Source organism: Thamnophis sirtalis, unplaced genomic scaffold, assembly GCF_051295495.1.
Source record: "Thamnophis sirtalis isolate CommonGarterSnake01/CBP01778 unplaced genomic scaffold, rThaSir2_p1.2 scaffold_1, whole genome shotgun sequence".
In the NCBI taxonomy this organism is placed as follows: Eukaryota; Metazoa; Chordata; class Lepidosauria; order Squamata; family Natricidae; genus Thamnophis; species Thamnophis sirtalis.
The window spans coordinates 78,071,270-78,086,351 of NW_028261381.1; the positions used below are offsets into that span (position 1 = coordinate 78,071,270).

The following is a 15,082-nucleotide window of genomic DNA, read 5'->3' on the forward strand; positions in this document are numbered from 1 at the left end:
TGAGATAGAATTTTAAACACGCAATCTAAATGGAATTTTAAATTCCACTGATTTATTTGTGTGTGTGTGTATATATATATATATATATATATATATATATATATATATATATATATATATATATATATATATATATATATATATATATATATATATATATATATATATATATATATATATATATATATATATATATATATATTGTGTGTGTGTGTGTGTGTGTGTATGTGTGTGTGTGTGTATGTATGTATATTTTGTTGTATTTGTGCTGATATGTAACAAAAAGGCAACAGTAAAAATATTGGGTTTCTGCCTGGATGGTCTCTTGTGACGAGCCGAAGGACAGAGAATGGAAATAGTGATCTTCCTCCCATATTTGGGCATACCGGGGGTTGTAAAAATCTTATACATACATACATACATACATACATACATACATACATACATATGTATGTTATGTTTGTGCTGATAAATAAATAAAGGGAGACTAGTATAGATCTATTTCAAGCTATTTAGCTCTCATCAGCTAGCCATACCCTTGCTGGGAATCGAATATATGTTTTATTTGTGCTGAAATGTATAAATATAAATAATATATAAACATAATATACATGATATATATATAAACATAAACACACACACACACACATATATGCTGATGCTTTATTTAAACTAAATTTGTATATCAGTGATAGCATGACCACTGTAGTTGCCATACACTAAATAGATAATAAGTAGGAAGGTACAAAGCATTTACTTTCCTGCTGAAATTAAATATGTCTAATTTTAGCAAAAATTTGTCATCTGGTGGTATTCATTATAAATGCACTAGATGTTTTTTTTGTATTCTTATATGTATTTCTTGTGTGCAAAATATTGCCATATATTTTCTGGTCTATTTTAGTCAGCTATCCCATATAACAGTAATAATAAAGGCACATTGTTAGAGTTTTCAACAGTAGAGATTAGTGAAAGTGACAAAGAGGCTAGACATTGAAAACTACAGTTCAAGCTTCAGTTACAGTGGCTTGGACAAACTCAGATGTGGATCTCCCATATTTTTACCTAACTCGCCTCCAATGGAATATATGACTAGACAACAGCTGGTAGCTACTGTAAGACGGCTGCACAATGGATGGGAAACTTTGTCTCTATGGTAACTACAAAGGCATTGGATGTGTTTACTGAAAAAGTCATCTGGTCAGTGCAGATAAACTTCAAGGGAAATTAGCTCATTTCATCTGAGAGTACATACAAAAACATCTGACTCTGTTTTATAGTATGATAATGAACATGAGACCATTTCACGATTTCTGAAAGTCAGAGCTGACATACATTTAGACAGACTCTTTCTTCTAACTGAAATTTTAGGTAAATGCCTCCTCAATAACATTTAATGATTTGACTGTTAAATTTTTTTTTGACAAAAGGGGTATGCTAATAAAAAGTTTTAAAATATATTTTTTGACATTTTGCAAAGTCACATTTTAAAGTTTTAAATAAATCTGTCCCTCAATGATGAAAAAACATTCAAAACAAAAAGAACATTTGATAAAGATTATCCAGTGAATCTAAATTGCAGTTTCCAGAAATCTCATGCTGTATATGGAATAATTGGATTAAATGCCTGACATCCTTAGTTCCTTAAGGACAAATTCTTCCAATTACTGTATTTACGCAGGTGGCTGATTATAAAAGTTATGTTTTGCTTGCTTTGTATTAAGGTATGGCTCATTATTGTTCAGATACAGCATCTTACATCATTGTTCAGATAAAATACCTTAATAAAGTAGAACACATACTTACTGGGCCAAGAGCATAGGCGGGTTCCTATCAGTTCGCACCAATTCAGTAGAACTGTTTCGTCAAATCTATCGAACCAGTTAGAAGAGTTCCACCAGTGGACCTGGAAAGCAGGCCACACCTTTAGAAGAGTTTCCAAAAATTTTGAAATCCAGTGTGTGTGTGTGCGCGCAAACACACACACACACAGAGAGACTCACACAGAGAGAGAAAGAGAAAGAAAAAGAAAGGAAGAAAGAAATAAAAAAAAAAGTGAGAGATGAAAGAAAAAAAGGAAAAAGGGACAGAGAGACAAAAGGAAGGAGAGAGAGAGAGAGAGAGAGAGAGAACATATGGCCGGCAAGCCACTCCCACAGGTCACATGGCCAGCAAGTCACTCCCACAAAGGAGGCCACACCCACAGAGTAGGTTTGAAAAATTTTTGAAACCCACCACTGGCCAAGAGGTAACATGCTGGATAATTTCAGTATTTGAAACAGGTGTCAAAAAGAAAAAGAAGTTTAATTTTGCCTCCTCAGAATTAATTAATTTGTTTTTTTTTATATTTTTATTTTATAATTTGTCAAACAAAAACGAGAACAAGAATAAGAGAATAAAAATAAAGTGACAGGGATGATAGGCACGTTAGTGCACTTATGCACACCCACTCTACTAACCACTTAAGTATGATAAGGTCCACGGAAGTCCATTTGTGACTGAAACTGTGAAAATTTGTAGTTGAAATAACTGAATCAGGTAGAGCATTCCAGACTGTGACAAATCTATTTGGTGGCTATCTAAAAAGGAAGATAAAGAATGTTAGGCAGGTCATATTAAAGACACTTAGCTAAAAGACTATATAATTGCTTGTTTTTAATGGTTCTTTTCTATGATGGCTTTACTACCTTTCATTTAGTGATTGTTTGAAGTTACAATGGCATTGAAAAAGTGACTTATGACCATTGCAGCATCTCCATGGACTTACATTTGGATGCTTGACAACTGGTTTATATTTATGACAGTTGTAGTGTGCTGGGGTTATGTGAACATCTTTTGCGACCTTCTGACAAGCAAAGTCAATGGAGAAGTCAGATTCACTTGACAATTGTGTTACTAATTTAACAACTGCAGTGATTTACTTAACAAATGCGGCAAGAAAAGATGTAGAATGGGGCAACACTCACTTAACAAATTTCTCACTTAGTAACATAAATTGTGGGTTCAATTGTGATCGTAAGTTGAGGACTACCTGAATTGGTAAACTTGATCTTCATGACTGAATAGGACTTTGTTTATCAAATTGGTTGCAAGTTATTTGTGTAGGAGATGACCAGGTAGAGCCCAAGGGAGGGGATAAGTGTGTCACCAGTGTCCAGTCCTTTCATGCCCACAAGCGAGTCCAGCCCATCTTGAATTCTGTTGATTCTTATCTACGGCCAATTTTCTGTCACCATTAGTAGTTAAGACTCTTGTAGAGAATGTTAGCTTGCAATAAACCTGTATTCATTTGAACTGCATTGCTTCCTGGTTTCCTGTGTTTGACACTTTGGTTTCTATGGACATGAACTCCTACTTCCTGTTATAGGTAGACCTGGTTTAGCAATTGCTTGGAGTTATGGCCATGATGGAAAACTGATCCTTTACAACTAATCCTCACATTTATGACCTTCACAGGTCTGTATTGCAGAATAAAGCTGAAGTAAGATATAAGCACAGTCACAGTTTCACTTAGTGATCTCTTCACTTAATGACCAAATTGCCAGTACCAATTTTTGGTTGTTAAATGAAGACCACCTGTGCAATCAGCAAGGACTTAAATGGATTCATAGACATGTTGATATTGTACTTGTGGCTTGTTGATAACAGTTTGGCCACCAGTGAAGTAAAAGAACTTGAGCTTTTTCCTTATAACTGCATCAACAACCAAGTTTGGGACTTTGGATTGAGATGTGATTCCTTTTAGGGTATGAATGGATTTCTCCAGTGGTGGGATTCCATTTTTTTTTACTATAGGTTCTGTGGGCATGGCTTGATGGCCATGGCATGGCTTGGTAGGCATGGCAGGGGAAGGATACTTTAAAATCTCCATTCCCTCCCCATTCCAGGGGAAGGTTACTGTAAAATCCCCATTTCCCCATTTCCTCCTGATCAGCTGGAACTTGGGAGGCAGAGAATAGATGGGGGCAGGGCCAGTCAGAGGTGATATTTAGCGGTACTCAAAATTTCCACTACCGGTTCTCCAGAACTGGTCAGAACCTGCTGAATACCACCTCTGGATTTCTCATATAAGTTTGAAGACGCTTAGGTAATTATGGCTGGTCAACACCCCTGAATTCTTGAAGGTGTGGACAGAGTGTAATGGGAGTCTAGCAATTTGTGTTTTAAAGTCATAATTGGTTTCCCTGAGATGGCAAAGTTACTTGCATCCATTCTTTGTGCTTTCTTTTGTAAAGAAAGAACTTTCTGAACTACAGCCTAGTTCATTCATCTATGTTTTGCCTCTTCATTTTTCTTTAATCTTCCTTTCTGAAATGCGTGTCTTTACCTGAATGTAATACTTGCTATATGGTTTTACAAACTATAGTATGAGACTCTGGAATAATAAAGTCTGGGAATTGGAACAATGTACATTACCATCTGTTTTCCCTTCCCTTTTCCTTTGTTTCCTTCTAGCAGTTGTAAGCCTGAAAAGAGGCTAAACTAGAGAATTTGACTGCGAAGGTAGAAAGATAAAATAATTTAGGTAGGCATTAGCTTTCAACTCTTTCTTCAATTCTTGAGTTTTTTGTCACATGTGCTTTTCTAGAAATTGATAAATTTAAAGTTTACCTAGAATGTGTTTTTGTTGAGTAGATGTGTAAAAATTAGGCACAGTGTATTACTGCAAAGTAAAATACAAGTATGTGTATGTGGGGGTGCACCACTTCAGCCAACACTTCCATTTAACACATCACCATAGACATTATTGATTTAAATATTAAAATATCTCAAGCACGTTAATAGCATGTTTATTTTCCTTCAAATACTTCAGAATCTTCTTAAAGGATAAAAAGAAGTCATTTGATTGGCTAGCAATTCAATGTCATTATAAATTCACTTAAGTTGATGGATCTTGAGTACAGTTCAACCTACTTCACAGGTTTATTCTTGTGGTGGGAAATAGGAGGAGAACAATATATACACAGCCTGTGGAACAAAAGCAGGAAAGAAATATGAGATAAATATATATCTATGAAAAAAAGATTAATCCCTCAGCATCCAAATATTCTCATACTGAAAATACTACTTTTACTTGTAGCTTTGAACAGAATTTGGGGCACGCTAAATATTACTGCGTCAAGTCTTATGGCTCCAAAAACAGTTTTTGCTCATTGCTGCTCATAATAAATACACTAATTGTAATATTCTCCGAATCAGAAGTTTGCTTCAAACAGGAAGGCAGTGTTTTCAGCTATAGGAATTCGCCCTTTTGAGACGAGTGAAATAATACCATGATTATGAAATATGATGTAACATTATGACCTCTGCCAGGCAAAGGTTCAAAGCACTTCCTAGGGATGTATGTGTAATTGTAGTTGAGCCATTTATGTAGCATTGCAAGCATCAGCATAATTTTGAATTATAATTTTTATTCCCGGTTGTATTTTATCTGTTTCATTTGTTCCTAGAAATCTCAGAGCTCAGAGCAAGGTGGTAAACCAAACACACACACACACATATTGATGGAGAGAGAAGAAAATAACCATGCCTGAATCCTGATGTTCTAGTCATAGCCATGAGCCATGGTTAATAAGCTGACAAATGCTGAGAAGATTTCAAATAACATCCAACACTCTCCCTTATGGTTATCTTTTTTTAAAAAAAAATCCCATTATTCAGTTCTTCGATAGGACTTCATGGCAACTAGAAACATTACTGCCCCAAATCTTGTCTCAAGCTCAGATTTTTTTTTAAAAAAATATTTTTTTAATTTATTTACATCTTACATTCGTTCTCCCCATGTTTCCCCATTGCAACCCTTGCAATTGTATGCTTCATTGCATCTCCTGCAATTATATGTATAAATAATACATATATTACTTATTTGTCTTCTTCTCCATAGATCTCATCCTACTTTTCTCCCATGGGCTATTGTTAAAATCACATAGATTAGAACAGTGGTGGGTTGCAGCACACATATAACGTGCATGTGCATGAGCGAACCGACAGTAACACCAGCCAGAACCCAACCCTGGACTATACTTTCCAAAATTGCCAACCTATAGCTATAACATCTTGAAATAGTAATCTGCCACTTTTGGAAGCCACAGCTTGGGGAAAGGAAATATTGACAGTGAGTTCTCTCTCTGCAGCCAGCATATAAATGAGGGCATCGTATTTTGATGCTAAAGCAACTGGAATATATTTGAACAACAAGATATAAGCAACTTCATTTTTGAAAGAGACTTTCAATCTAAGCATATTAAAACAGTGCACTCAATGGGTGCATTTGTACACAGTCTTTAAAGGTTCAATGATACATCAAGTGAAGAACGGTGTTATTTTTGCTGAGTAACTGAATCTTAACTAATGTATTAGTGGTGGGTTTCAAAAATGTTTGGAACCTCTTCTGTAGGTGTGGTCTGCTTTCCGGGTCCACTGGTGGAACTTCTTCTAACCGGTTCGGTAGATTTGACGAACCGGTTCTACCAAATAGGTTCGAACTGGTAGGAACCCACCTCTGTAATATATGTTCCAAATTGGCCTGTTTCATTCAATTGACAATATTTTCATCCAGCCTAGCTAATTGTTGAAGACAGTGGTAAATACTGAGCAAATGAGCTTGGCATACTTACAATTTGAAAGTTACTGCCATTAACTATTAACTCACATCTGTGATATGAGCTGCCTACAGACCTCAGTCTTACTACTGTGTTACTGTAGATAAATGGAACACTGTGACACAGGTTTGGGAGAGAGTTCAAATAGGTTGACAGGGAATATTGTGTACATGCAAGTCTCAAACCCAAATAGAGTATCTGAAATCACAATGTTTCATAGTTTTTAAAGGGATGTTCAGATGAGGGTAAGTAGGAATTATGTTACTGCAATATTTTTTAAAAAAAACAGTAGAATAAAAAAAATAACGGAAGGAGAATTATTATGATTTTGCTTTCTGAGTTGGTTGCCAAAGGATAAAATAAATGTTGTGAGTTCTGAAGCATATTTGGTAGTTTTTCATGCAGTCTTAGTTCAATAACAGAAAAAGTTTGAAAAGCAACTGCTTGGTTAACCAGTTTTGTTGCCAGATGTAATTCCAAATCTTTTTGTAGCCAAGAACTTTTTAGACATTTCCAGTAATTCTGAGATCTTGTTATTATTTGAAGAAAGAGAATTATTTCCAAAGAAATCTCCTGAACCCTTTAAAACAAAGGAAACACTCAGTTGACAATTGGTGGGAAAGAAAACTTTGAAAAGCCAGTCTCATTAATTGGTTATGAAACAAGGTGAGCCACATCAGTGTGACAATTGCCTCCATGAAATTCAATCTCCACTTCTCCTGATGGCATTTTCCTTTAAAAATCTGCCCCTCCCAAACTGCATTTTAGAACATTAATTTGTAGAATGCTGATAGAAAAAGGTGTAATCTAGGTAGCTAAGCATGAAAGATCATCCCAGGGAGTTTCCTACAGGTATTGAGAGGCCATCTAAAATTAAAGCTAGATTTAGAACATCCTGATACAACCAACTTTGGACCCAGTGGATGAAACAATGTCATTTACAATGAAATGCCCGTGGTATGCATGCCATTAGGCGAATGACATAAATTACATCCTTCCATCAATTTGTGCAATAAAAACATTGCACAATAATGTCCTTCATGCTATTTCTTTAATGATATCACCATGGATGATCACAGACTTAGATTTTATATAACCTGTTAGTTCCTAGCATCTGGTACAGTTAATAAGCTTGGTTTCTCATGGGAATTTAATCAGATTTATTGAGTGGAAAGAAAGGATCTAGATAGCAATAGCAATAGCAATAGACTTATATACCGCTTCATAGGGCTTTCAGCCCTCTCTAAGTGGTTTACAGAGTCAACATATTGCCCCCAACAATCCGGGTCCTCATTTTACCCACCTCGGAAGGAAGGAAGGCTGAGTCAACCCTGAGCCGGTGAGATTTGAACAGCCGAACTGCCGAACTAGCAGTCAGCTGAAGTAGCCTGCAGTACAGCACTCTAACCACTGCGCCACCTTGGGTCCTCAGAGGTCCCCTTTGCAGCTTGGTTGCCACTCTGGGGGAGGAGAGGAGAACCGGGCCCCATGAGGGCAGGCCAGTGCGCAAGTGCATGCATGCCACCTTGCTGCTCATGCAAGCTGAGCTGCATGTGCTTGTGCATAGGCCCACAGCCTGTTGCAAATAGGCTACAGCCCAGTAGATTGGGAACCCTGATCTAGATTACAGAAGCTTGGAAACTAGATTTGTGACTTTAATGCCCTATTTATTCCAGGAATTGTGATATCCACTTTCTGACTATATCTGGAAGCAGTGGGGAGGTTGTTACTCACTTACATGATATGAAAGTAATGTGCAAATGGACTCTATAATATTTACCCTGTTTGCTCCTAGGCTCTGAGAAATTCATTACAGTCAAGCTTTGTCACCCAGTTTCTTGGAGGCAGGTCAGGGTATGTGTATGTGTATGTGTATGTGTATGTGTATGTATATGTATATGTATATGTATATGTATATGTATATGTATATGTATATGTATATGTATATGTATATGTATATGTATATGTATATGTATATGTATATGTATATGTATATGTATTGTGTCACAATCCCTGGTATGCCCAAATATGGGAGGGAGCATACTGCTTCCCTTTTCTGTCTTTCGGCTCACCCTAGGAGCCAACCAGGCAGAAAGCCTTTATTTATTTATCAGCACAAATGTAACACACACACACACACACACTTTTTGATTGATTCAAAGATAGATGGAAGGCACTGAAACATGGTAGTAGGGAAATGTCTTTATTTGCTATTTTTTATATTCTTTATCATGCGCATACTGAATAGCAGGTGTGTTAGAAAACTTCTGCCACCGTGATATATCCAAAATAAATGTATTTGACACTAATGTATATCCTGCCAAGAATTTGCTATTATATTTATTTTTAGCTCTCTGGAAAGATTGTGATTTTGATAATATTCTATGCCAGGTGTGATATTAATATGGAATTATTATGAATGGTTGGACAGTCAGCCAGGTGTGTAGCATGGATTTGAAATTTTTATACACCTATCGACTCCTTCCCAAGGATCTGTGATAGGCAAATGTTGTTTGATAGTGTTGAAGGTCTCAGGATGTACTGTAAGCTGTTCCAAGTAAAGCTGCCTTTTGCAATTAATTGATGGTGATTTTGTCAATGCTGATGATGTTCAAATGGTGCTCCAGATGTTTGGAATTATACCCAACATGCCTATTGCTATTGATACTTTGTTTGCTTTCTTTTCTCATTATCATTCTACTTCTATTTGCAGGTCTTTTTATTTTGTAATTTTCTCTAGTATGTTCTCTTGAATTATTCTATCTCCAGATACCACAATGGCTACTATTCAGACTTTTTTATCTTTCTTATCAACACTTAAGTCTGAGATGTTGTGTGGCAGGTATTTGTCTGTCTGAATTCTAAAGTCCCAGAACACTTTAGCTTCTTCATTTTCTAAGTATTTTATAGTCCCACCAGTTCTTGCTTGCAAGCAAATGATATTTCTTGCAGATATTCCAATGTGCACATTGATGCTACTTTGTCATGCGATTATTTATGCCCAGGAAAATGTAGATGCTGGTAGAAACCGTTTGCTATCAATATTACATTTGCAATATTATATTGTGTTTTTATTATGGATTAATTAAGCATTTATGTGCTCGTGTATTGTTACTTGATTACTTTGAGTTGCCTTTTAGAGTTGTATTCCCAGAACCACTGGAATTAACCCTTTGGAAAGTTTTGTTAAAGCAACCAGGAGAAACATTTATTCTTATTATTTTATGTAATCAATATAAAGGGGTCAATACTTATTATAAAAGCACCTTTGACATACATACATACATACATACATACATACATACATACATACATACATATCTTCAAATATTTTCTGCTTTATTGTTGATTGTTGATTATTGTTGTTTATTGATTTATTGTTATTTGAGCCATTAAGATTCATTGAGAGTTGGGGAGCATGCAAGTTGTTGCTGTTATGTTTGCCTCTTTCATTTTGAAACTACTGAAATTCCAGTTTATTGAGGAATGGTATGCAGGGTATACTGAAGTAGTTCACAGAAGAATCGTTTATTTGCCTTTCTAATGATTATCTCATTTTATTGTAAATGTAAACAGCAGAGGCTTTTGCAGCTAAGCAGCTATTCTGACAGCTGTCTCTAAATATAGCAACAAATATCAACCAGCCTCCTCTTCTTCCTCCTGCAGTGGATTTATTGGGCTAATACAAGGGAAGATGTTTTTTAAAAAACACTTGTATGTCACCAAGTCAAGGGTTGGGGAGGGGAATTTGCCAGTTGCTAATAGTTACCTGGCATTTTTGTTTCCAGAATAACATGGGTCTCATTTAGGTCAATATGCCTTTATCAAAATGTCAGGAGAGAAAAATGTGTCTTGGTGTAAGCTGACTGGTCCTTCTTTCCAATTGCAGGAGTTTATAGAACCATCAATGTTCTCTAAGCTTGTCTGCATGTCATGCAAAGAACTGGATGACAGAAACCATTGACTGTATGTCTGTTTCATTGTCTTTAGGGCAACACACATTTGCATATTTGCCACCGTTCCTGTTACCCAGCAAATCATGGAGGGTCTTTAAAAACCCACAGCTCTTATGCAAATTTCCCACATGCTATCCCCTTATTCCACAAACCCACACATTGTGACTCTAAAGGCACCCATAATTTATCCCCTTGCTTCTTTCTATTTTCCTACCCTTATTACAATATTAAAGTCTAATTTGCATGTAGGAAGTTTAGGTTCACTGTACTTCATTATTTTCCCTTTCTCAGAGTCAATTAATTATGGTTGTCATATATTTTCTTAGTTTAAAAAAAGATTCTTTTGCAGAATAACAACAACATAGTTTATGTATAAACATTCTGATATTTCTTTTTAAAGAAATATTTGCACATTAGGCATTTTTACGCAGGGCAGTGTGGAACCTACTTTTCCACTTATATATGTAGTGAAAAGAACATAGGAAATTCAAACATTTTAAAGCTAAATTTAGTCACAGTGCTAGTAGTGGTTCCAAGTATCTATATACAAGTTATACAACAATTGACTGATAAATATTTTACTAAATAAAAACATGAATGTAATAAAAGAAAATACAAGCAATTCTATTATTCTATCAAAATTTTGCTTATTCTTTTTGGCATTCTTTCTACTAGAAACTTTAATTTTTACAAAGTTTTCCAATGAATTGAACAGCTGGTATATAAAAATATAATTTCTTGTTGCATTTGTAGGTATTTTTCTAATATGACTTTAAAAATTGAAACTTAAGGTGTCATTTTAACTTAAATCTGAGATACTATTAAACTTTATTAATTTTGGACTTTACATGTACAGAATTGCCCTTTAATGTAGAGGCCTTTTTATGTTTTTCAGGCATACCGGTATGTTTTTCAAGATATGATCAAATGTGACTAAGGAACAAAACAAAGTTTTAATTTTTAATTGTGTTCTGGATTGTTTTTGCAGATTATCATTCCACAACTACTATTCTTTAGATGGGCGGGGGCTACAGCTATCTGAATCTCCAATCAGGAGGGGCACCATGTTGGGAAATGATTGTTATAATTTGATCAAATGTGACTAAAATACAGAACAAAGTTTTAATTTTTAATTGTGTTCTGGATTGTTGTTGAAGATTATCATGCCACAACTAGTATTCTTTCAGTGGGCGGGGGCTACAGCCAGGGATGGGTTCCGGCAGGCACTACTGCCGGTTTGCTTGTGGGCACAGTGTGTGCGAATGTAAAGTACAGTATAAATTGTTCTGCGCATGCACAGAAGCGAAAAACAAGATGGCGGCACCTACACTGGTGACCAGAGAACCCGTTCAGGGGTGTGGCAGGCCTGGGTTGTTGTCTGTTCCAGTGACCCAGGCTGCCAAACCACTACCAGTTCGGCCAAACCGGTAGGAACCCACCACTGGCTACAGCTATCTGAATTTCCAATCAGGAGGGATACTATATTGTGAGATGATTATCACAATTTATTTTAAGACTCCCAGACCTGATATTCCGTTTTCTCCTAATAGCATATGAAAAGCATTAAAAGCATATTCAATTAATCAGGATCCCTATCTGTTTCCTCTAGGAAATTGTATTAGTGGTATTTTTTGGAACGGAGTATGTGGTTCGATTGTGGTCTTCAGGATGCCGCAGTAAATATGTTGGCTTCTGGGGAAGGCTTCGTTTTGCTAGAAAACCCATTTCCATCATTGGTGAGTATGTGTGGTTTTGTATAGTATGATTTATTTTAAATAAGAAAACAGAAAATATTGTGCTGCATTATCTAAGAAGGGCTGATTGTCTCTGTTTTGAATTACCGACTAATCATAGATTTGATCTGTGATCATAATACAAATCCAGAAGATATATTACTAAGAAAATTATTCGAATGAAAGCTTATTGGAGTTGCTGAATGTAGATCACTGCTTGTGAGCAATCAGTCAAGGAGAGTCGGCACTGCCATTATTTTTTCTGTTCTTTTTTGCTAGTTTACCACCAGTGTTGCATGCTTAAGCAATAAATGTTTTCAAGAAAATATATGAGGAAAATATATGAGGAAGAGATAAATAGTACAAAATGTTTTACATTTTGTACTGTCCATAATTGTAAAAATAGATAAATCATATAATAATCAATGTTATGACACAGGGGAAAAATATTGTATCGCTATGTAGCAGCCATGTAAAAGTTCAAAAGATACTGGAAATGAACACACTGCCTTATTTTTTTAAAAAAACCTTAAAAAACAAATATTGCCTTGAAACCTCCTCTACATCTTAGCAACATGTTACTGTGCATGAAGTCTTTATAAAAATATTTCTTAAAAAGTGTTTAAAACAATAGCAAATATGTGACTGTACACAAAGTCTTTATAAAAATGCATGCAAAGCAGAAGGAAAATGGCAAGGCAAATTTGTATAATCGAATATTAATTATCAACAGGTACTGAACACATACCATCTAAATAGTACAATATTTTAGCATAAAATCTAAATGTATGCAAGGCACATAAACTTTCTAACCTACATTTGTTTGTTTATCTGTTTTTAATTTCCAGATCTTATTGTAGTTGTCGCCTCCATGATAGTACTATGTGTTGGTTCAAAAGGTCAAGTTTTTGCAACATCAGCTATCAGGTAAATATGTTAACTGTAATTTTATACAGGTAATCCTCAATTTGAGATCTCAATAGATCCTGGAAGATTCATTCTTTTAAGTGGTGTGTTCATCAAGTGATGCATCAACTTGAGTGCACCCAATTTTAATGATCATGTTTTGCCATGATCATTAAGCTAATCTTCCACAGTCATTAAGCGAGATGTCACATGAACTTGTGACCTCCTGCTAGCTTCCCCATTGACCTTGCTTGTCAGAAGACAGTGTGGGAAGGTCACAAATAGTGGTTACATAAATGTAGGATGCTATAACCATCATGAGTGCAAATCAGTTGTCAAGTACCCAGATCGCAATTACATGAATACGCGGAGGCTGCAGCAGTCGTAACTCAGTTTTTTCAGTGGTTTTTTCATAACTTTGAATAGCGCTAATGATAGTTAAATGTACCTGTATCAACTACCGGTATAGTCCTGAACGTATATTATTCATTGTCTTTTTTCTTTTCCGCAATCACACTTCAATTTCAAAACTCTCTTTTAATTTGTTTGCTTTCATTTTCTTTCCCCCAGAGGCATCCGGTTTCTGCAGATTTTGCGCATGCTTCATGTAGATCGGCAGGGTGGCACATGGAGACTGTTGGGATCTGTAGTGTTCATACATAGACAGGTATGCAAAGATGGGAACTATGAGTATTTATTTCTTTATTGTTGGGAATCTAGATTCACATTAGTTTTAGAGCACTCAAAGGTATCATTCCAAAAAAACTCTATATGGATTAAAGCCAGGAAGTGATGTTCTAGCTTTGCCTACACATTCTTTGACTTCACAACATGGACTTGAAGGTCTGCAGAGGAAACTGTACTTCTGGACTCTGGAGAAGTTTAGAGTCTTCTCCAAGACTCAGCAGGATTAATACCCTGTTTCCCCGAAAATAAGACCTCCCTGATAATAAGTTCAATTGGACTTTTGAGCACAAGAGCTAAAATAAGCCCTCTCCCCAAAATAAGCCCTCCCCTAAAAATTTTAACCAAATGCACAGCCGGTCCCCGCCATTTCCTGCGGGGGGGGGAGGAGGAACGTGCCCCACATGCACCTTGCCGCTACTGCAAACCCTGGCTATTGCGCCCCTTCTCTTAGTGGCAGCCGCAAAAAGAGCAGCAGGCCCAGCTAGGGCTGGCAAGAGTGTGCCAGAAACATAGATAGGACTTCCGGCCCTCTCTGGATCAGCTAATCCAGGGGCTGCTTAGGTTAAAGAGCCTCCTGAACCTCAAAAATAATAAGACCTCCCCGAAAATAAGGTCAAGAGCTTATTTCAGGGGTCAAAAGAAAATAAGACCCTGTTTTATTTTCGGGAAAACACGGTAGTAAGTCATTTGAAAGTTCACTAAATTGATGGTTGCAAGTTATGGACTACATGTAAGTGAAATCTCGCCAGAAAATAATGTGATATGAACTCTTAGCATTTTAGTTGAATATATGCTAAATTAAAAGGCTTATATCCCATAATAGATTTGTTCTACATCTATGCTTGTATTATTACAGAGTATCACAGCTCTGTACATTTTTAAAGTAAATGCAATACTATTATGTGTCTTAGTATATGTGTGTGTGTGTATGTGTGTGTATGTATGTATGTATGTATATATATACACACACACACAATAATTGCAACTATTTCCTACATAACCATGATGTGCCTCCATATCTTTAAAATAGGTAAACATGAAATTATAATAGTATTAATAAACAAGGCAGAATAGTTGCCTTCTCTTCTAATTATTTTATTATTTTATTTTATTATTATTCACTTGAACAGAAAATAGTTATTTGTGATAGAGAGATTGGTAGTGTTTGGAAAAGGAACATGTAAAACATTTATGCCAT

The 15,082-nt window shown here is 35.9% G+C and overlaps 1 protein-coding gene across 2 annotated transcripts in view; it reads left to right on the forward strand.

Annotated features, from left to right (window-relative positions):
- Positions 1-15,082, forward strand: part of KCNQ1 (potassium voltage-gated channel subfamily Q member 1) — a 360,955-nt gene that overhangs the window by 74,179 nt on the left and 271,694 nt on the right. For both annotated transcript variants that reach the window (XM_087716811.1, XM_087716814.1), the window contains exons 3-5: positions 12,168-12,294; positions 13,140-13,218; positions 13,768-13,864. In XM_087716811.1, coding sequence (XP_087572937.1) covers positions 12,168-12,294; positions 13,140-13,218; positions 13,768-13,864 — 303 coding nt within the window. The remainder of the gene's footprint in view (positions 1-12,167; positions 12,295-13,139; positions 13,219-13,767; positions 13,865-15,082) is intronic.